This window comes from Hydra vulgaris, chromosome 07 (genome assembly GCF_038396675.1).
Source record: "Hydra vulgaris chromosome 07, alternate assembly HydraT2T_AEP".
Taxonomy (NCBI): domain Eukaryota; kingdom Metazoa; phylum Cnidaria; class Hydrozoa; order Anthoathecata; family Hydridae; genus Hydra; species Hydra vulgaris.
Genome location: NC_088926.1, coordinates 16,490,051 through 16,512,910, shown reverse-complemented (window position 1 = coordinate 16,512,910; position 22,860 = coordinate 16,490,051). Strand labels below are relative to the sequence as shown.

General features: G+C 26.6%; 1 protein-coding gene across 1 annotated transcript in view; it reads left to right on the top strand.

Moving 5' to 3' along the window:
• Positions 1 to 22,860, top strand: part of LOC101240092 (coiled-coil domain-containing protein 63) — a 75,967-nt gene that overhangs the window by 29,690 nt on the left and 23,417 nt on the right. The window contains exons 3-9 of the mRNA XM_065801205.1: positions 5,901 to 5,946; positions 6,411 to 6,469; positions 9,701 to 9,750; positions 13,790 to 13,862; positions 16,483 to 16,596; positions 17,195 to 17,262; positions 18,591 to 18,819. Coding sequence (XP_065657277.1) covers positions 5,901 to 5,946; positions 6,411 to 6,469; positions 9,701 to 9,750; positions 13,790 to 13,862; positions 16,483 to 16,596; positions 17,195 to 17,262; positions 18,591 to 18,819 — 639 coding nt within the window. The remainder of the gene's footprint in view (positions 1 to 5,900; positions 5,947 to 6,410; positions 6,470 to 9,700; positions 9,751 to 13,789; positions 13,863 to 16,482; positions 16,597 to 17,194; positions 17,263 to 18,590; positions 18,820 to 22,860) is intronic.

The following is a 22,860-nucleotide window of genomic DNA, read 5'->3' as shown; positions in this document are numbered from 1 at the left end:
TGTATATATGTATACATATAAATATATATATATATATATATATATATATATATATATATATATATATATATATATATATATGTATATATATATATATACATAAATGTTTATATATATATATATATATTTATATATATATATATATATGTTTATATATATATAAATTAGTAAAAAATCTTTTTTTTTTCAGTGTAAAATAAAAGTTATTTTTGATTTTAAACTGTAAAATAAATTTTTTTTTGATAAGTGATTTTTTACTAAATTATTATTACTCTACCTTGTTTAAAGTAAATTAGAATTAAAAAATAATAATGATAATTTACATACATATATATATATATATATATATAAATATATATATATATATATATATATACATATATATATATATATATATATATATATATAGATATATATATATATATATATATATATATATATATATATATATATATATATATATATATATATATATGTATATATATATCAGGTCTATTAGCATAAAGTGAGCGTCGAGTTACAAATGTATCAATATATATATATATATATATATATATGTATATATATATATATATATATATATATATATATATATATATATATATATATATATATATATATATATATATATATATATATATATACCAGGTCTATAAGCATGAAGTGAGCGTCGAGTTACAAATGTATCGATAGAGAACATTTGTTGTGTACGGGCCTTAATTTTTTTTTAATTTGCTGCTATGACATCTGTCAAACATATTTAGTAAATATCAAGTCATTGTATAAACAACATCATATTTTTAATCGTGTTAAAAATGTCGAATTTTGTACCAGAAAATGATGATTTGCAGAAAGCACTCATTTTTTGTTTTCATTTGAAGAAAAGTGCTGCAGAATTGCATCGAATGCTTGTCAAATCTTATGGTGATCATGCTCTCTCGGACGCAACATGCAAAAGATGTTTTTAACGCTTTAGAGATAATGATTTTGATGTGCAAAATGAAGAACGTGGAAGACCACCAAAAAAGTTTGAAGACACAGAATTGCATGCATTACTGGATGAAGATGACACTTTAAGTCAAAAACAAAAATGTTTCACAACCAGCAATTTCTGACCGTTTAAAAGCTATGGGAAAGATCCTAAAATGCGGGAAATGGGTGCCACATGAATTGAATGACAGGCAGATGGAAAAGTGAAAAACCACATGTGAATTGTTGCTGTTACGACACAAAAGGAAGTCAGTATTGCATCGAATTGTGACTGGTGATGAAAAATGGATTTATTTTAAGAATCTCAACGCAAAAGATCATGGGTAAATCCAGTAGAAGCATCAACATCAGCTGCAAAGCCTGATCGGTTCGGAAAATGACAATGATCTGGTTTGGTGGGACCAGAAGGGAGTGGTGTATCATGAACTTCTAAATTCTGGCGAAACTGTTGATCGCAACGCTTCCAACAGCAAATGATCAATTTGAATCATGCATTGATCGAAAAACAACCAGAATGGGCCAGAAGACACGGGAAGGTAATTTTGTTGCATGATAATGCTCCGAGTCATACAGCAAAAACGGTCAAACAAATAATAACATCACTTGGCTGGGAAGAGTTACCTCACCCGCGGTATTCACCAGACTTCGCTCCTTCCGACTACCATTTGTTTTCATCGATAGGACACGCATTGAATGAGCAACACTTTAATTTCTACAAATAAGTCAAAAAATGGGTCTCCGAATGGTTTGCCTCAAAAGACGATCAGTTTTATTGGCGTGGCATCCACAAATTGCCAGAAAGGTGGTCAAAATTTGTAGAAAGCAATGGCAAATACTTTGAATAAAATATTTTTTACTTTTCCATTAAAAAATAGTGTTTTATTTTGAAAAAAAAAACGCTCATTTCAAACTTATAGACCTGGTATATATATATATATGTATATGTATATATATATATATATATATATATATATATATACATATATATATATATATATATATATATATATATATATATATATATATATATATATATATATATATATATATATATATATATATATATATATATATACACACACAGTGCATGTGATGAATAAAATTGCCCAGCACGATATTTTGTGCTTTTTAAATTGAAACATGTTATTAATGAGCACGATTATGTGCGCTTGGCATCAAGTCTTCAAGAGTGATATTCAGGATTGGACATTGGTTCCCAAAGGATAATATATAAATTACATTCTCAGGTACGGGAAGGGGTTCACCTAAAAGCGTACCAGTAGGTACAAGAGAAAGGGTGAACAATTTTTTGTTTAAATTTTTTTCGTGTGAAGTCCGGGAAATCAGACAAATATACTTTGGTTTTTTCCTTAATGCATTTATCTACCAACAGGAAGCATTATGTTACTTTGGCATAATTAATTTATTAAAACAATAAAATATTGCTTAGTTTTATTAATTTTATAGCCGTTCTCAATAATTTAAATTTATTTCAAATCAAGTTTTCACAGTTTAATTATTATTAAAAAAGTATTCATCTTAAGAATTATTTAAAAAAATAAAAATTATAGGTTTTTATTTAACTTATTACTAAAATCAATACTAAAATTATTACTTAAAAATTAACTTAATCATTAAAAATGTTTAATGCAAATTCCATCAAGTTTGAATTTTATAATTTAAATTTTCTATTCTCATTTGAAAATAGGATTTTTAAAATAGAAACCATTCCAGTATATCTGTTAACAGTAATGACTTCATAACTTTCCTTGCACAAAACAGAAAAATGCTTTCTAATTTAAACTAAATGGGCGATTTAATTATTATCAAGTGAATTATTTTTATATACTTGATTATGTATTTAATAAATATATAATAGACTTATATAATATACTTATACTTATAAAATATATATTAGTGTAAGTATATATATATATATATATATATATATATATATATATATATATATATATATATATATATATATATATATATATATATATATATATATATATATATATTGTATATATATATACATATTGTGTAAATATATATTCAAGCACGGTATACATACATATATATATATATATATATATATATATATATATATATATATATATATATATATATATATATATATATATATATATATATATATATGCAGTAGAAACTGATTAATTCGGACTCTGAAGAGATTTATTTTTAGTTTCGTTTAGCTTTAACTTTTTAAATAAACATACTTTAATATAAGTTTGACCTATTTGAAGATATCAATGAAAATGTTTAGTTTGTTAAATTATATTTGACACAAAAGTATTTGGTATTTGAGCATTTTGAATTTTGTTTGATGTTTTTGAATTTTAAATATAATAATCATTAATAAATAGGATGTGATCGAAACTGTACGAAATTGAAGCTATAAATGAAGTTTTAGTTTGATAAATTTTAAAATATTAAAATTATAAAATATTATGATATAAAATATTATGATATTATGTTTATATGATAAAATTATAAAATAATAAAATGTTATGCCAGTTATTTAATTTTTCAAAGTTTGAAATTTTTATTATTAACTTTTATATAATTAATTTTTATTATTAATTTTTATACAAAGTTTGGAATTTTTATCGAAGTTTGCAAGTTTTGATATTTTATTACATGGAATTTCATGCAATTCAGAGTAAAAGTCCTAGTTAAGCAAAGTTTTTCTGTCAAATGGACAGTGGGCAGAGCAATCACTCCTGCTTCATCACAAGTCTTGTATATATATATATATATATATATATATATATATATATATATATATATATATATATATATATATATATATATATATATATATATATATATATATATATATATATATGTATGATCTGTATGGCCGACTTACTTTTTATGGCCGACTTACTCTGATTTTTTTTTTTTAATTTAAAAATATTTTTTGTTGACAACTAGTAAAAATTATTAAATGGGGTAGATCTTAATAAGCATTGGGTGGGTGGGAGAATTTTGCAAAAGTTGATATGTTAGGGTCCCTTCCCATATATTATGCATGCGAGAGTTGTGTTATTAATTTATTAATTGATGTTGATATTAAATCAACATTAACTTTATTAAAATTAAAAAAACCTTTATATACTTATCTCAATAACTTTTAATATTTGAAATAAATAACAAGGTGTTACTTAAATTGGTAAGGGACAAAAGTTAATCTAAGTTAATCTGACAAATCAAAGTTTGCATATACAATCTTTGCATATTATATTTCTAATTGTTTTTATTTTGTTAAGGTGATACATAAAAATCTTTTTTTAATTTAATTTAAAATTTTTCTCTTTGCTTAATATAAGTAGCGCAAAAGAATTCTTTTTTTTTTCCACATAAACTAGGCGATTTTTGAAGAATCTTTATCAGTATCTATAACAAAGGTAAATCTGTTATTCCACCTCTCTTGTATGGTTCAGATTTTGTCACTTCACCTTAAGACAAAGCTGAATTGTTTGCTAAGAACTTCTGATCAATATAATCTCTTGATTACACTATTCATGCTCTACCTGATATAGCCAACAAACAGGTTAATCTATTGCCTGACCTTTGTATTACTTCAGCTTCTGTATCTAAAGTAATTTCCTGCTTAGACTAGAGCTTGTGGTCTGGACAACATACCTGTTATCTTCTTGCAGAAGTGTTCTCTGCAGCTGTTGTCTATACTTTCTAAACTATTTAACAAGTGTTTATCAGGTTTTGTTTTCCAGCCTGCTGGAAAGCAGCATCTGTTATCCTTATTTTCAAAAATTTTGGAGAGCGATCTCACTTATCTATCTATTCTTCCATTAGTCTTCATCCTATCATAAGCAAGGTTTTTAAATCATTAATTAATATACACTTGAACTCTCAATTTGAATCTAGTAACTTACTTTCTGATCATCAATATAAATTTGGATCTTCTCGTTTTACTGCCGATTTGCTAACAGTAATAACCAAATAAGTTTTACCGATATGCATTAGATAAATGTGGTGAGGCTAAGGCTATCGATCTCAACATTTCTAAAACTTTAGAAAAAGTTTGGCATGCTGGTCTATTCTATAAGCTCTCTTCTTACGGTGTATAAGGTAACATCTTTAAGATTATTGAATCCTTCATTTCTAGTCTTAGTATAAAAGTTGTCCTAGATGAACAGCACTCTTCTTCATCATTCTTTTTTGCAACCAACCTCCAACCATTATCACATCATCGTAATGTTGCTTCTCTTTCTCTTTTCTATATATACTATAATAAGCACTGCTCTAAAGAGCTAGCCTCTCTTGTGCTATCTGCTAAAATTCGTTCTCATGTTCCTTTTCAATCTATTAAGTCTCATTTTTTTGCTGTGACTGTTCCTAAGTGCTCCAAAATTTCTTATTTGTCTAGTGTTTTTCCACTAACATCAGTCCTTTGGAATTCCCTTCCTTCATCTTGTCTTCCTGATTTATATAATTTGCTTCTTTATGTTGTCTGTTAATCGCTATCTTGCTTTATAAATTTCATATTCGCTCTTCAGTAACTTCCAACTCTAATAGTGGTTGCTTGCCGCTTTTTTAAAAGTGAAGATGTTGAAAAAACAAAAAATTATATTTATAACTGTATCAAGTATGAAAGTTTAATGTGTGGTAACTAAGCAACAACTTTTGGTAATAATGCACACAATGATTCTGAAATGGTTACAGTATGCAATTATATTAAACCTTTAGTATAGAGCTAACAGTTGAACTTTCAACTCTAAACTATTATACTCTAGGCTGAAGTAATACTATACTTCAAATCTTTTTTGTAAAATTGTCTCATTTTCCCCCTAATATACAACAAGTTTTAAGAACCTAATTTAAAACGCCTGACAATTCATTACATCTTTTTTATATATGTTTAGAATGATCAGGCAGTTGAGAATGTTTCTGAATTGTTAAAAGTGATTGGTATGCATTTCTTTTATTATTATATATTTATTATTATTATATATTTATTATTATTATTTTTTAATAAATTTACTTTTTCAATTATTTCAATTTTTGAAAAAAAATTTCATCTTCGGGTTATAAATTTTCAAAATAAATATATTTTGCTACTTTTTTAATCATTCCATGTTACCACTAATGCCTAATAAATTTTTTTTAACCTAATTTCCATGTCAACTTTACTTCTTAACAAATCTTTTGTAATCTATATCCACCTCATTACTATTGCTAAATTTTGTTTAATTTTTTTCCACCTGCTTTTGATGCTAGCTACTGTTTACTAAAGTAAAAAGAAAAAAATTTCCTTCCCTTATTTTAATTTATCAATACATATTACCTTGTTCATAGTTATTTTAAAATTTAAATAATATTTTTTTTAATGATAATATTTAGTGTAAAAATATTTTTTTTAAATATTTTTTTAGATGTTTTGAAGCAACATATGCATAAAGCAAAAACAAACCTCTCCAAAATCAATCAGGAGGTATGATTTGAATTTATTTAACTTGTGATTTATTAATCTAAAGATATGATACATTAGGTGTTGTATTATATGAGTTCATTAAATAATGTTATAATATTAATATATAAGTTCTATGAGGCAGAAGTTCTATTCTATGAGGCAGAAGTATGATAAGTAGAATTTGTAGGAAGTAGTTAAATAATTTTTATTTATCAGGAGGTTTCATTCATCATGTTGATAAGAAATATAATAAATGAGAAAAGAAAAACACATTGTTTTTTGTTAACAAAAAGATGTTTAGTTAAGCAGGCCTCGTTTTTAATAAAAAATGCTTAACGCATACCTAATGCCTAATGTTAATTTGATGTCACAAAATTCTATTATTGCAATAATTTCAAAAAAGATATTTATTTTTTGAAATTATTGCAATAATATTAATTACTGCAAAACGAGTTAATTATTATTTAACTCATTTTTTATTATTACTTTTACGAAATGTTTATTCTCTTTCATTTTTTTTTATATTAAATAATTTAATTTAATATTATATTTTTAAAAATTTTTGGTGTAAACGAATTGTTTTTCTCAACATTTGTATAAATGAATTAAAGTATGTTAAATTTTTTAAAATGATTATTTCTTAAATAACCATTTTAAAAAATTTACAATATGCAAGGTTACCAAATAATATTTTATAATTGTTTTGATTTTCTTTATATATACAGGTTTCTTTCTAAATACAGGTCTATTTTTTAATAAGTTTTAATAAAGGTAGCGGTTTTATGCTTACAGTTTAAGCATCAAAAAAATCACACTGGTGATAATTTTATCACAGATTAGATTTCAGTTGATGTAATCATTTTCCATCTAGTTACTGATAATTCTAGTTTGGCAGTCCAAATATTATTACAAAAAGCTGTTATAAGTCAATATACAACCATCCTGGTTTGTGGCTTATGTTAGGGTTTAATATAAAGGTAGCGTATTAATATTAGGTATGTAATATACATATATAAGGTGTGCCTATGCATCATTAGTGGTTTGGCATATTAGCCAATGCCCATCAATTAAGCAATCCCATTGACCAATGACTAGGCCAATGGTTACCAATGGCATAGACTATTAGGCTGAGACATTGCTGATGTATAGGTACATCTTATATTTTATATTTTACTAATTCAAAGGACAAGCAAGGACATATAATGCAGTAGATACTTTAGTGAAAGTTTTTTAGTTTTATTTTAGTTTTTAAAGTTTAAAAAAAACTTTTTTTGCTTTTATTGTAAAATAGTGTATTTGGAAAGCTTGGAGCAAATAGATTGGTTGCTATGGTTATATTCAAAAAGATTGGTTGTGCACTAAGGTTATGACTAAAAAACTTTTGACAAAATTTTGTATCAATTATGTGGTTGCAAATGATGAACTTTTTTTGATTGTTTAAAAGTTATTATTAGAGATTAGGTTCTGAAAAAAAGTTTCCACACCAAGACATGCCAAGACACACCAAGACATGGGGCAACATGGTGGGTGTCATATTTTACCAAAAATATTTGTCTCTAAAATTATTCCATATTTGGCCTCAAAATTGAAATTTTTTAGAAATTTCAAATGTAACCTTTCAAATGAACCTTCTCAGAACAAGATATTGTTATAAAATGTCTTGAAAAAAGTCTTTTTTTTTTATTTTTGTTTGATAATTTTGTTTTGTTTTTACATAATTTTAAATTTTTTGTTTTTACATAATTTTTTGTTTTGTTTTTATATAATTTTAAAAAATATTTTTTACACTTTTCATTTTTAGATTTTACTATAAAAAAATTAACTGAACCAAAAATGAACCAGCTACCAGTAACTTAAAAGGACACCTTAGTTTATATTCCTAAGTTGTAATTGTCAAATCGACACATTTTACTATAGAAGATATTTAATCTCCACTTAGGCAGAAATAATAGGAAAACAAATGTTGTTTAAATTTTTTTAAGATCATGCTTAAATGAAAATAAAATATTCAAATCCATGTTCTCTGACAGTACAATAGCATCAAAGTTTGCATTAAGGAAAAAAAATTGTTTTTACCTAATACCTAAGAGCAATTGGTTTTATACTCTCAAAACCTATCTTTGTTTTATTGAATAAGTGTTTAAAAGGTCATCTTCAACAATAGATAAATGCATTTTTTAGCAGAAAAATATAATTAGGAACGCCTAAAATAATTTACTTTGTCTTTTATGTATGTATGTATATGTAAATATATATATATATATATATATATATATATATACATATATATATATATATATATATATATATATATATATATATATATATATATATATATATATATATATATATATATATGTATATATATATATATATATATATATATATATATATATATATATATATATATATATATATATATATATATATATATATATATATATATATATATAAGCAGTTTTTATCAAAATTTTATTAAACTTTTATTAGTTGTTACTCTTTTTTTAATAAAATTTTCAAGTGTTGAATAAAAAGGTTTACCTTATTTAGTGTATATAGAAAAAAAAGTGTTGAATAGTTTTCTTTTAACCATTAAGATATATTTTGACTGTCATTTCAAAACAGTATGTTGTTAGTGATGTTCAGGACTCACCAAAAGTCTTATTGAATGGATTTTGTTAGACCTAAAAGGTAAAAGGCCACACAAACAGGCTGAATCACTGTGGTCCATTAGTAGTCTGAATTCTTACATTCGAAACACCTTAGTTTACCCAAGGCTTATTATGTTTCTAATGCTGGCTGGTAAAAAAACATTTTGTTACAAGAAAAAATTTCAAAGTTATGTGAGTTATCTATTTCTTCTCAAATAAATTTAAAAGGTAAGTAAACAAATTAAAATTCTACTTAGTCAACTTAAATAAAATTGTGCAAATTCTAAAAAATTAAATGAAAACATAAAAATAAAGGGTATAAAGTGTTTAATTGTCACCCAAATTATAATTATTTTGTGGATAAAAATTTTTGCCGAAACTGAAGTTTATGTCATTTGTAAATAAAGTAAGTCTGTAAATCTGTAAATAAAATAAGTCTGTGAAACTGTAAGTCATCTGTAAAGCACTCTTCGAGAATTTTTTACTTCTGACATTTTCTCCTAAATTCACATTTTGCAATTTGTACCATAAAATGCTAAATATATATAATAATTTAAATAAATTAACAAAATAAGATTTATAAAATTTTATTTCATTACAGATATTGAATGCAGAAAAAAAAATCAACATGCAACGAAAGAAAATGGGAGGGTACTATTTTTTATTATTTTTATTTTTAATTTTGCTAGTTTATTTGTTTATAAAATATAAATTTTGTTTAACAATTAAATACTTTTGCATGTAAATTTTTCATAAAAAAATAAGAATATAAAGGTTTAAACTTAAAAGAATTTTTAAACAAATTAAAATTCAAACATCTTAAGTTCTACAAAATAAAAAAAAACTGTAAAAAAAATGCAGGTTATAATTATTTACAAAATATTTTTTCTAGTTAGAAGCACTTGCACAGAATGTTGGAAAGTTACCCTATTTGTGTTTTTTGACTAAATTTGTACAAATTTCCAAGCATTGGTGTGAATAGATTCAGTTTTTTTTTTCAACGATATTTTCTTTATATGTACCTGTACCAAAAAAAAATACTGTGCTTTTTAATTTAAGAAATGTATAGTACCTATCACTTTCACTGTTTACAATAGATAAATTAACAGTTAGGTTATTGTATATTGATTTTATGTTGACCTATGAGGTCATTTCTAGTCATGCTACAAACTTAATTATTTTCAAATAATGTTGTTAGAACCTTGGATCAAACAAATCCAAGTTCAAAATATTTACCTTGTAAGATTGGCTAAATGACTTTCAAAATGTATATACACAATTTTGTGTGGTTATTTAAGGTGCTCCAATAATACTTAATGGTATCAAAGAGAACAGCAGAAGAGCATTTAACTAGGAAGTTCATGCTTGTCTCATTACACAAACCAGCTAGAGCAGGCATCGAATCACAGATCTCTTAAATCTGAAGCAAACGCTAACCACAACTTAATGTCTGCTTTAAATTTATATATATATAAATATATATATATATAAATATACATATATATAAATATACATAAATATATATATATATATATATATATATATATATATATGTATATATATATATATATATATATATATATATATATATATATATATATATATATATATATATATATATATATATATATATATTAAAGTAACTCTTAGCTGTATTGAAATTTTTGAAAGTGAAAGTGTTGCACTTTCCAACCTCTGATTCTGTTCCAATCAACCAACTGTGCAAAATTTCAGCTCAATGGGACAACTGCAAGGCGACCCTCAAACGCCTTTAGGTTGGAATATAACATGCATAATAATTAATTCCGTTCAAAAGCAACATACTCTTGTCTATATCGACCATGTTCTTATTTACTACACCAAAAAGCTATAAGGCAAAAGCATTTTCATGTACAACAATAACCTTGAACATTACTGTTTCATAATACATAATAATAATTTAGTAGCAGTTGGGTACTTTTTATGGTCTCCTGCAACAATCTGTAAAACAAATTGTTTCTCACTTTCGTCTTTGGTGAGAATGTTATTATAATCCTGAATGAGTTCGACTCCTCTTTCAGCAACATCATTCACAACCACTATTTTCTTAAGTTTTTCAATTCCCCTTTTGTAACCAGGATCATCCTTCCATACTGAAGGGTCTTCAGTATGTTCAGAAAATCGGTGCTAAGAGAAAATCTGTTGAAGAATGTTTTTGTACCAGGAGTTAACAGAGATAGAAACTCGATGTTTGGAAAGGAAGAAAAGTCTTTTTCGAGAAGAATGTATCTCTTGACTTGATTTTTTTTCCCTCCGCTTCTTCATTTTTGTTGAGCAAAACTTGAGCCATATTTGCCTTAACTGCTGGTGGAACATTGTCATCAAATAAGGCGAGAGCAACAGTTTCAGAAACTAAGTACCAGAGGTGGTTGGAAAATTTCTTTGCAGCAGCCTTACTGACTTGTGGATCTATGTTTCGATAATTAATCAGTTGGCATATGAATAGGAAATCATGATATGGTGCTGTAATTGCTTCTAATGATAGAAACTAGGCTTGAACGTACACTCGAGCAAGGAACATACATATTCTTCTTAAAGAGTTCTTCTCCGTATGTGATAATTGAAATTGATTTTGAAACAGGTGTACCTTGAATGCATAAATTGCCTTTGCCATCCATCTAGCATGACTTACAGCTCCTGGTATACGAAATGATATTCTGTTCTTCGGAATGCCACCAAGAAAGATCATTGTTAACTCCAACAATTCTCGGTAATCATTTCTCTGCTGTTTTTGTGTAGAAAGGTAGTGTTCAACAAATCCAAGAATGGTAGAGCGGACATCATCAGACATTTCATTACTACCAGTTATATAAACGTTCTTGTCGAGTTTCATCAAGGCTTCTCTAAATCTTTTGAAAAGCGCCATTTCCGGAGAAGAAGTTGCACCTATCAGTGACTTGAAACTGCTCCTCAAAACTAATTCAAAAATGTGGTGACGCAAGGGAGGTGTAAAAGGTCACGATTGAACAATTTTTCTAGGTTTGTACAGGCACCATTTACTCGACCTGTGTTGCTTGCTATCATATCACAGCAAATTACCAGAATTTTGTCAGTTAAACCCCACTTCTCCACTGCTTGATAAGCAGCCATAGCTTGTTTTTCACCTGAAGATGTTTGGATTTCAGGAACTCCCAACAATTGCTCCTTGCCTTGAAAAGTTACTATTATTGTTAGTCTATCTACCTTTTCAACCCCAGTGAGTGCTGGGAGCTGCTTTCCATCCCAGTGTAGCACTAATTCTTGGCAATCATTTAGGTTAAAGTTTTGCTGAATTTCTGAGTGTCTTGCTTCTCTAAATTTTTTTGTAAGGCATTGAAAAGAAGTGCGATTTATCACCAGTATCAGTTTTCAGTATCACATTTGAAAGCTTCTGCAGCAGCCATTAATATGTAAACTTCATTTCTGTCAGTAATTTTGCACCTATTAAAAACTTCTGTGAGACGGGGAGTGAAAAATGGCAATGTACCTCGTGTTGTTGGAACTTTTGCTGCTGCTCCTACTGTTAATATTTGCTGAACGATGGCAGGTGAACTTTCACTGTTGTCACTACTATCAATGTCTTCACTGCTTGATGCTGAATAATCAGTTTTTGATGTAGAAAGCTCATGAGTACCAAAATGTTGTTCCATTTCTTCATAAGTCCTTTTTCTCCTGGCAGTTTCCATTGCAGTGCGCTTCAGTGCCCTTTCTTCCTTGTGTTTTAGTTTGTGATCCACACCAAGCATAGACCCTGGTCGTTCTTTTTGGCGCTGAAAGATTAAGAAATTCTTATCCTCTTCATTTTTCATCTGTTCCAAAGCTTCTGAATGAGCTATGTCAAACAGATCATCCATATTGTCTACAAAGATATCTCTTTTTTATTTGTCTTTGCCTGCACCTCTCGTTATATTCTTTTGTAAACTTTTCCATTCATCATACAGTTTCAGTAACTTCTCAACTCAGTGGTCAGTTCTTTTAGTAGGAATTCGTGCTTTTTGCCAAAAAATGGAAACTTCTTGAATCACCAGTATTGCACTTTCCTTTGTTGACATTACTAGAAAGAATGAAGGAGTTGCCTATTATATATAAATTTAATAATGAGATTTGAGAAAAAAAGAATTAATGCACAAATAAAGAATTAATGAAAGAAAGAAGAAAAAGAAAAAAAAAAGAATTAATGCAAGAATAGCATTATGGTATCTTTAAAAATATTCTGTATAAGAGTTTTTTTTTTTTTAAATTTCAGAAATTGTGTAAAATTCTATTAGGAAATAAAAGGAAAATAAAAATATTTAAATTTAAATATTTAAAAATTTAAGTTTAAATATTTATATTGCTATTATTATATAAAGTGTTTATGTTGTTTAAAAAACTTTAATATTTATTATGATCATATTTTTACAAAAAATAAAAATTGTTAAAAAGTGTCATTTTTACATAAAGTCTATGATAATTAGAGTCAGGTAATCAAAGTATAAAAGTTGTGGTCAAACTTGCACAAGTTATGTTGTTTAATACTGATTCTTATATTTAGAAGTTTGATTTTGTAAGTGTTTACTGTTGTGCAATTGTTGTGTAAATTATTGTGAATTAAAAGTCTTGCAGGTTATTATCACAAGAGTTTTTAGTTACAAGATTTTTTTATTTAAATTTTGATTTTTTGAATTACAAGGGTTAATTTGAGTAAAGCAAAGTATGAAGGCTGGCAAAAGCAATCAAAGATATTAGAAAACAGACTCGACCAAGTAATTTTGTTTTTTAATATTTACGTATTTTTAATAACTATAAAATATTTAAAGTAGAATGCTGAATTATTTTAAAGTTACTTTTGTTTAAGTTTATTAGATTAGAAAAGAAAAAAACACCATTTGATATTCAAAAAAATAAAAAAAATAGTGTAATAATAAATTAATGAAGTTTAAAAATAAAAAGTAATTTCAGTTAAAAGACATCTGATAAAAGAAAATCGTTATTGGAAGACATCGGATAAAAGTAAATCATATTTGAAGTTATCTGATAAAAATAAATACTATTGGAAAACATTTAATGAAAATTCTTAGATAAAGTTAACAATGACAACAACAAGATATTTATTTTCCTCAAAATTTACAATCATCTAGTTACAATAATATATTAATAATAATATTAATAATAATAATAACAATAATAACAATAGTAATAATAAGAATATCTATAATATTATAAATAATAAAACCAAAATATTGTTATTAAGAATAAATATAAGTAAATGATTGATAAGGAAGGAGTCACTCATGCAGGCCCTGATCAAAGGAATGACACCCAATAATAATATTAATAATATTAATTTAAAAAATAATAAAAATAACAATAATAACTTTATTCATTAATAGAGGAAAAATGACAGCAAAAATAATAGTATTTATTACAATTATAATAATATTAGTAATAATAAAAATAGTAGTAGTAATAAAATAAATAAATAATAATGACAAAAATAAAGTTTCTATAAAAATAGTAAGAAGAAAAAGTAAAATAAGAAAGCTAAAAGAAGCTAATAATGATAAAAATATTAAAATAAATTTTTTTTTAGAATTTGTTTAAATTTTATTTGTTTTAAATAAAGAAATGCAGATAAATTATTTTTAAGTTTTAATTTTTCAAACTCATTCACAATGCACACAAGATTTCAGTTCCATTCACTGATGCACTGATGTGTAATTGAATACTTACCATACCTCAAAGTTTTATAGGGAAGTATATTTAGTTTTCCATTATTGATGTTTCTAGTTAAATGTGAATGTATAAATCGAGTTTCAGTGAAGAAAGTTGTAATAGAGGAAGGTAAATTTTTATTAAGGGAGTTAAAAACAAAAAAAAGATTAGCAAATCTAACTAGTGCTGACAAGGTAGGAATTTTAAGTTTTTTGAAGATGTTTGAAGTTTCTGTATTATGGAATTGAAAATTTATTATTCGGATTGATTGGCGCTGAGCTGATAATAGTTTATTAATATTACAGTTGCCAAATTGTCCCCAAACCTAAACACAGTAGTTGAGATAAGACTGGAAAGTTGCAAAATACAGATTCCTAAGGGTAGTTATATCAACATAATGGCGAATTATTGTAAACATACCAATAGCTTGATTAAGTTTTTTACGGAGTGCATCTATATAAAAATTCCATTAGAGGTTCGAACCTTTAAAAATACCAAGATATTTAACAACATGTTTTGGATATAAACGTCTATTATTAAGTTTAATTTTAATTATATGATTGTTGTATAAAAGTTTTTGTCTTTGAGATTAAAAAAATATTAGTTCAGTTTTTTTCCAATTTCATAGAAATTAAGTTTGCATTTAGCCAATGAACTAAACCTTTTAGATCTAAGTTTACACAAAGAATGATGAGACTAATTAATATGCAAAATATTAGTGTCATCAGCAAACAAATGGACTGATAAGAAGTGGACAGAGTTATTCAGATCATTAATATAAATCAAAAACAATAAAGAGCAGAACACCCTGGGGAACATCACAAATTATGTGTTTGTTATTTGATTTGTAACCATTAACACTAACAAACTGCTTCCGATTTAAAAGATAAGATTGAAACCAAATACAAGCAACTCCTTGGATTCGGTAATGTTCAAGTTTAGAAATTAAAATGGTATGATCGAACATATATAACAGTATTGAACGCTTTTTGTAAGTCAATAAAAATACCACCAAAAAAATGACCAGTATCCAGTTCCTTTTTTTAATTTTTTGAATATATGTATTAAAGCAAGTGGCAAGTAGAGTGTAAAAAGTTAGATAGTGTTATAATTACTTGTTAATTGATGTTTGGGAAATTAAAACACTAAAAAGTGTTTAGGGAATTATAGAATTTACTTAGTGACTTTTACACAAAAATTATATTGAATATACTTGTATTTTTTTTACTTAGTACCTAGTACTTAATTAAAGTGACATTTAATGCAAACTGATAAATTTAGCCAGTCTACAGTTTTGTCATAAAAGATATTTGTATGACTTAGTTTCCAAGCTTAGTTTTCTTTTTTTCACAGAATTCATTGCATTCAATCAGGTTTGCAAACAAAAGAATAAACTTTATATAGATACTTAAATTTTTACAGAATTTATTGCATTCAATCAGATTTGCAAACAAAAGAATAAACTTTACAGAGAAGACATACAGAGAAGAAAACTTTTATTTTAATGGTGTTTTTATTTTTTTAAATATACTTGATAATTATAAATTTGATCAGTGAGTAGAAAATATTTAGTTGATCAATCATTTTGGTTTTGCATTTTTTTTGATGCATAAAACTTCTTTTTTTATTTTGTAAAAGTTTTTGTGTGTTTATCTGTTTTTGATACTATAGGAAAATAAAAAGTTTAGTTCTGCATTGGAAGAAAATGCTAAGTTGCGAGAAGCAATTGATCATATGAGAAGTGAAAAGTTTGTTTTTGATGGACTTTACAAAAAACTTGAAAATGTAATTCACATTATTTCATAATGAATATGTATATTTTTTAAAATAACAATTTATGTTAATCATATAATTTTTTATCTTTTATTGTTTTGTATTTTTTTAGTCTTTATGTTACTTAAACTAGTTACTTTTATTGCTACTACAATGAATGCTCTGCTCTGAATGCTCTGGTCATGACATTAAGCTACTGATCCTTTATTAGGATAGGCGAGGCATTTTAGCTGCAATGAAGCCAACTTATCTAAGGAAAACTCAATATAAAACCCCCTATATAAAATGGGGTAAGGGTAGGGGGAGCTTGTAAAACCTGGGTGCAAATCTCCCAAAAAGTAGTATCACAATAAATGTGTGCTAATCTGAAATACAGCTTAATGTCAGGAAGAGCGTCTAGTTGTGATGAAATTAATACAACTTTCTCATGTAATACTTAAATAAGAAAATGGTATTATGAGAACCAAAGAAGTGTGAAACCATTGTTTTGGTGTGTAAAACCATTTTTAAATGTTTTTTAAAAAAAGATAGAACTCAAAAATGTCTGAAATTATGAATGATTTGTTTTAACAATTTTTGAAAATAAAAAAAAAATTTAAATAATTTTTAGAAGTTTTTTGAGAACAAACAAGAGATATCAAAAGTTACTGAAGATTCTATAGCAGCTTATAACTCAAGGTTTGAAGTTAAACAATTTATTGTTAAAAATAAAATTATTTACTTGAAAATCATGAAAGATATTGGATAGCTGCTGAAGTTATCAACTGTGTTAATATTTTTTCTTTATTATTATTATTAGCTACCCAAGGCTGAGGGGGTATTTTTTTTAAGAAAAATTTGTTTTTTTAATTAAAAATGAACTGTGGGAAATCTTTTTGCTGAGAAACAAGCGTTGTGTTACTAGGGATGTGGTGAGGATTAAGTTTAGCGCTTTTTTTATAAGACCCAAATGCTCTACCACTGCACCACATTATAGAAATGTATGTAATAAATATGGTAAAAATCATACAGTAATCAGTATTGGAACTCTTTTTGATATATATTAATATAACTAAATAAAAAGTAGAAAAAGGTCAGCATTTTCATTTAAGAACAATGGGTAAGCTGGAATGTCAGGAATGTTGTTTTGAATATAGATAATTACTAAATATATGTACAGTAGTAGACTATAATTAAAGCTTTCTAAATCAGGAGGTTCAAAGTCCAAATCCATTCTAAACCTATTAATGTACCACACTCAATTTGTTTTTCTGCACAGTAGCCTTGTTTAACAAGTCCGCTGTGTTGACTATGTTGGCTGTGTTTTGGAGTTAAGATTAGGGCAAATATAAAAGACAAAAAAAATAACAGCAACAACAGAACAAGATCAACAAGCACCATTTTAAATATAATTGGGTATACTTACTGCCCACTTTTGTTGGTTGTCAACTTGACCTGTCCCTCTTCCCATGAACTTCACTTTTTAAACTTTTTTGACTTAATTTTTTACTTTAAGGCCTGATAACAAGTACTGAATATTTTTGTCTTATAAATGTACATTCAATCTGCTCAAATCCAAATTTGCAATTTTTTATACTTATTTCTTACTTATACTTACAATTAAAATTTTGGCCATCATAAGTTTGCCAAATGGTCACACATAAGCAGTGAATGCCTGAGGGAAAATGAAATAGACTAAAATAAAGGAAAGTTATTTTTTGAACATAACATATTTAGACCTAGTATAAATAAATATTAATCATTGATTAATCATTAATTTATACTAGGACTATGTACAAGTAATCATTGATTAATCATTTATTTATATTAGGACTATGTACAAGTAATTATTGATTGATCATTTATTTATACTAGGACTATGTACAAGTAATCATTGATTAATCATTGATTTATATTAGCACTATGTACAAGTAATCATTGATTAATCATTTACTAATATCAGGGCTATGTTCAAGTAATTATTGATGAATAATGATTATGATGATGATGTTGTTTTTTTCTTTAAGAAATGATGCTCAAATAAAAATGCTCACATTAAAAGAAAAGGCAGATAAAGATCTAATTCAATATGGTATAGAGCTCAAAGAACTCATGAGAATCATTGATCATGATAGAAAGCTAAGAGATTTTATGAATACAAAAGCAGAAGAACGCTCATCTAATAAAAATGATGAGTATATTAACCAAGTTAAAGATAGCAAAAACAAAATTTCTGATGCAGAAACAATAATACAAGTTTGTTTTTTTCTTTCATGTTATTTATTTTATTCTACCTTTACTATTGTTTATATATTTTTTACTGTATGAAACATGAAATGATATGACACATGGCTTCTTTGTATTTAGTTTTTTTTTTGCTTGCCTAAAAGTTAAATTGTTTAGCCTTCAATAATTGATATTATATGATATCGGATATAAGTATGAGTATCTTTAACAATTTTATAACTTTTATTTAGTTTATAAGAAATCTGAGAAGATTAAAATAAAGAATTTATATACTGATTAGTTAAATAAAGAATTAATATATTGATTTATTATATAAAGAATTAATATGTTAATTTATTAAATAAAGAGTTAATATATTGATTTATTAATTAAAAAAGGTTTAAGAGTTTTTTGCTCATATGTCAAGAACAAGAACTGCTCTAACTTTTATCAAAATTAGAAAGTAAAAAATAGTTTCGAGAAATTTTTTATGTAAACAAGAACAACTGAAATAAAAACATAAGCCCGCTCACACACACACATTCAAGGGTGTGCCCTCATGGTCGTCCGGTGGCATGGGACAACTCGTTTTCTACAAGGGCGACTGAAATTTTAAAAAAAATGCTTTTTAGTAGCCTGGAAGGATGACCAGAGAGTTTGTTACTTACAAAAGTGTGTTTATTAATAAAACTATATATTTGTTATATAAACATTTTTTTTTCTTGCAATTATTTAAAAGAATTTAAAGTAGTTCAAGTTTTTAAAGTAGTTCAAGTTGTATTAAGCAATGGCAAAATGCAAAATCCGGAAAAATACTTGGTCTTCAAAGTTTTAGTTTGCAAAACCGTGTAATTTGTTTTTTATTGGGGGCAAATCAACTTAAATTTGTTAACAAAAAAGTTAAAACAACAAATTTATGACTACAAAAGTAATAACACTTTAGTAACTAACTGCATTATAAAAGTAATAACACTATAATAGTGTTATTACTTTTATAACACACTTATAACTTTTATGATTCAATCTTTGTTCAAACAACATAAGTAATACCAAATTTTAATTGAAGTAGAAAAGCATCTAGAAAATAATATAATATAATATATATATATATATATATATATATATATATATATATATATATATATATATATATATATATATATATATATATATATTATATATATATATATATATATATATATGTATATATATATATATATATATATATATATATATATATTTATATATTATATTAATATATATATATATGTATATATATATATATATATATGTATATATATATATATGTATATATATATATATATATATATATATATATATTTATATATATATATATATATATATATATATATCCATATATATATATATATATATGTATATATATATATATGTATTTATATATTAATATATATATATATATATCCATATATATATATATATCCATATATATATATATCCATATATATATATATATCCATATATATATATATATCCATATATATATATATATCCATATATATATATATATATCCATATATATATATATATATCCATATATATATATCCATATATATTATGGTTTGTCATACTTTTCAAAAGTTAAATTTTGCTTTGCATAATTAAAAAACAGGTAAGTTATTTCATTAAAAGTTTGAAATTTAAAAAAATTAAAAAAAAAAAAAGAATAGTAAAACGTTTTTGGTAGGGACAGATACAGTAAGATACAGTATCCAGTCTAGAATGAGACTTTGATGAATGACGAGTCAAGCGAGAATGAGTTTTAGTTGATGGAAATAGAGATAAAAGCTCCATTGAGCAGCAGCACCAATGGTACAAGCCACTGTGAGCTTCAATCTGTTACAGAAATGAGATCAGACTCAAGATCGGCTGTCTGTTTTAAGTGACTGAAAAGAGAAGACCTTTTGTCAAGACAGGAGTATAAAGTTGAGTCATCAGCAAAAAGAGCTACTTTAGATTTAAAGTTGTTAGGAAGATCGTTAATGTAGATAAGAAACAAAATAGGACCAAGGATAGAATCTTGAGGTACCCCAGAAGTTACTGGAAACAAAGAAGAGTGTTGGCCTTCAAGGATGACTTTAATAAAGTGGTTAGAAAGAAATGATTTGATGATCTCAAAAACTTTCCCTAATACACCATATAAAACAAGCTAATGGAAAAGACCAGCATGCCAAGCTTTGTTGAAAGCCTTAGATATGTCAAGAGCAATAGCCCTAGTCTCTCCGCCTCCATCTAATGCGCAATAAAATCTTTCTGTCACAGCAGTTAGCAAGTCAGCCGTAGAGTGAGAGGATTGAAAATTTGACAAATATTGATTGTCTGATAGCAAGAAAACTGTATTGATTGTCTGACAGCACCTTTTCACATTAATTTCTTCCAATAATATTTAGTTATATAAATTATAGTTGTTTGTTCTCAAGAGAGTTGTTCTTTTGAAAAAGATGAAAAAAATGATTACTATTGAATTTAGCAGCTGCACAAGTGAGTGAAAACCATGGAGTAGAATGAGGCTGACTTGAAACTGACAAGAAGGAATAAAAGCATCCATTCCTGCCTGAATCCAGGAGGTTTTGTAGAAGGCGCATTTTTCAGCTGAGTTGGAAAAGGCATCAACCCAAAAACCGTCATGAAGAAAATCACAAAAAGAGTCCCAGTCAGCTTTAGGGTAGTAGTAAATAGTGTGATGATAGTGTGAGTCCGAAAAAGGAAGTATGAGATGAAAGATTTAAAGAGATTATTGCATGGTCAGAACCACCTAAGGGAGAAAAAGGAGAAACTGAACACAAGCTAGGATCAGAGACCAGACATAAATCAAGGAGTGAAGGTAAATGATTAGGGTTGTCAGGTAAATGAGTCGCAAAGTTAACTATCTGAGCAAGAAATTGAGAAATGCAGAAGTTATAGGATTTAGTGCCAGCAGGTCAGTGGTGTTAAAGCCAAGCCATTCAGTGTAATGAGCATTAACGTCACCAGTAACAACAATATTGGCAGAAGGGTAAAGAGAGAGAGAGAGAGAGAGAGAGAGAGAGAGAGAGAGAGAGAGAGCATGGTCAATTTGATCAGAAATTATATCTAAAAGATTGCAGTCTTGGGAAGAAGGAGAACAATAACAAACAAACAGAAAGGTAATAGAGTGAAGAGGTGCTAAACAAAAGCACATAAAGGAATGGTCAAAGGATTCGAACCTAATTTCTTGACAAATAAGTAAATTGATGCATATGTATATCCCTAAGCCTCATGTATACCCCTAAAACCCATGTGACTATTGGAGTCTTTGCGAATCAAAGGATAGTATTCATCAACATTGAAATCAGAAGAAGGAATTTAAATTAGTATCACTAGGAGCAAGCAAGTCTGGTGAATTTTGGAAGAGGTAAGATTTATCCGATTGAAGGTTGCTTTGCAGACCACAAATATTAGTAAAAGATATATTAAAATAATTAGGTGACGGGGATGGTTTTTATGTTAAATATTTTAATTTACTTTTGGCATATTTCAGTTTAAAAAGAACTTGACTTATTCATAGATATAACATGTCCTCCTTAGCAATGAGCTGAACAATTTTCTCATTCCTGTTAATTAACCCTAAGTTGTAACATAGGGCTCCTTATGTGGCCTCGACAATGTGCACCAAAAACATTAACAGTACACCATCTATGTGCAACATGGCACTGTTAATACTCTGATATTTTGCAGCTGTTGATGGAATCAGCCTCTCTAAAAGCTATCATAGAGTTCGGGAAACCTTACTACCAGCCGGCTTTAGAACCATTAAACTGAGTTTAAGAGTTGTACCCTCATTAGGAAATAACAAGAAGAGTTGCATAGCCACTATCGAGAAGGCGCAAGCAAAAACCCTATGAGAAAAGTCAAGAAGATCCAGCATTCATCATCCTTGGCTGGAAACAATATAACACAGGTTTACATCTACGCCAGCCTAATAGATGAAGAAATGGGTTCAAGGCTGGTCAACGATATTATTCTGCTTACCCCTAAAGCCTTTGCCTAGGAGGCCTCCTACAAATCAGTAGC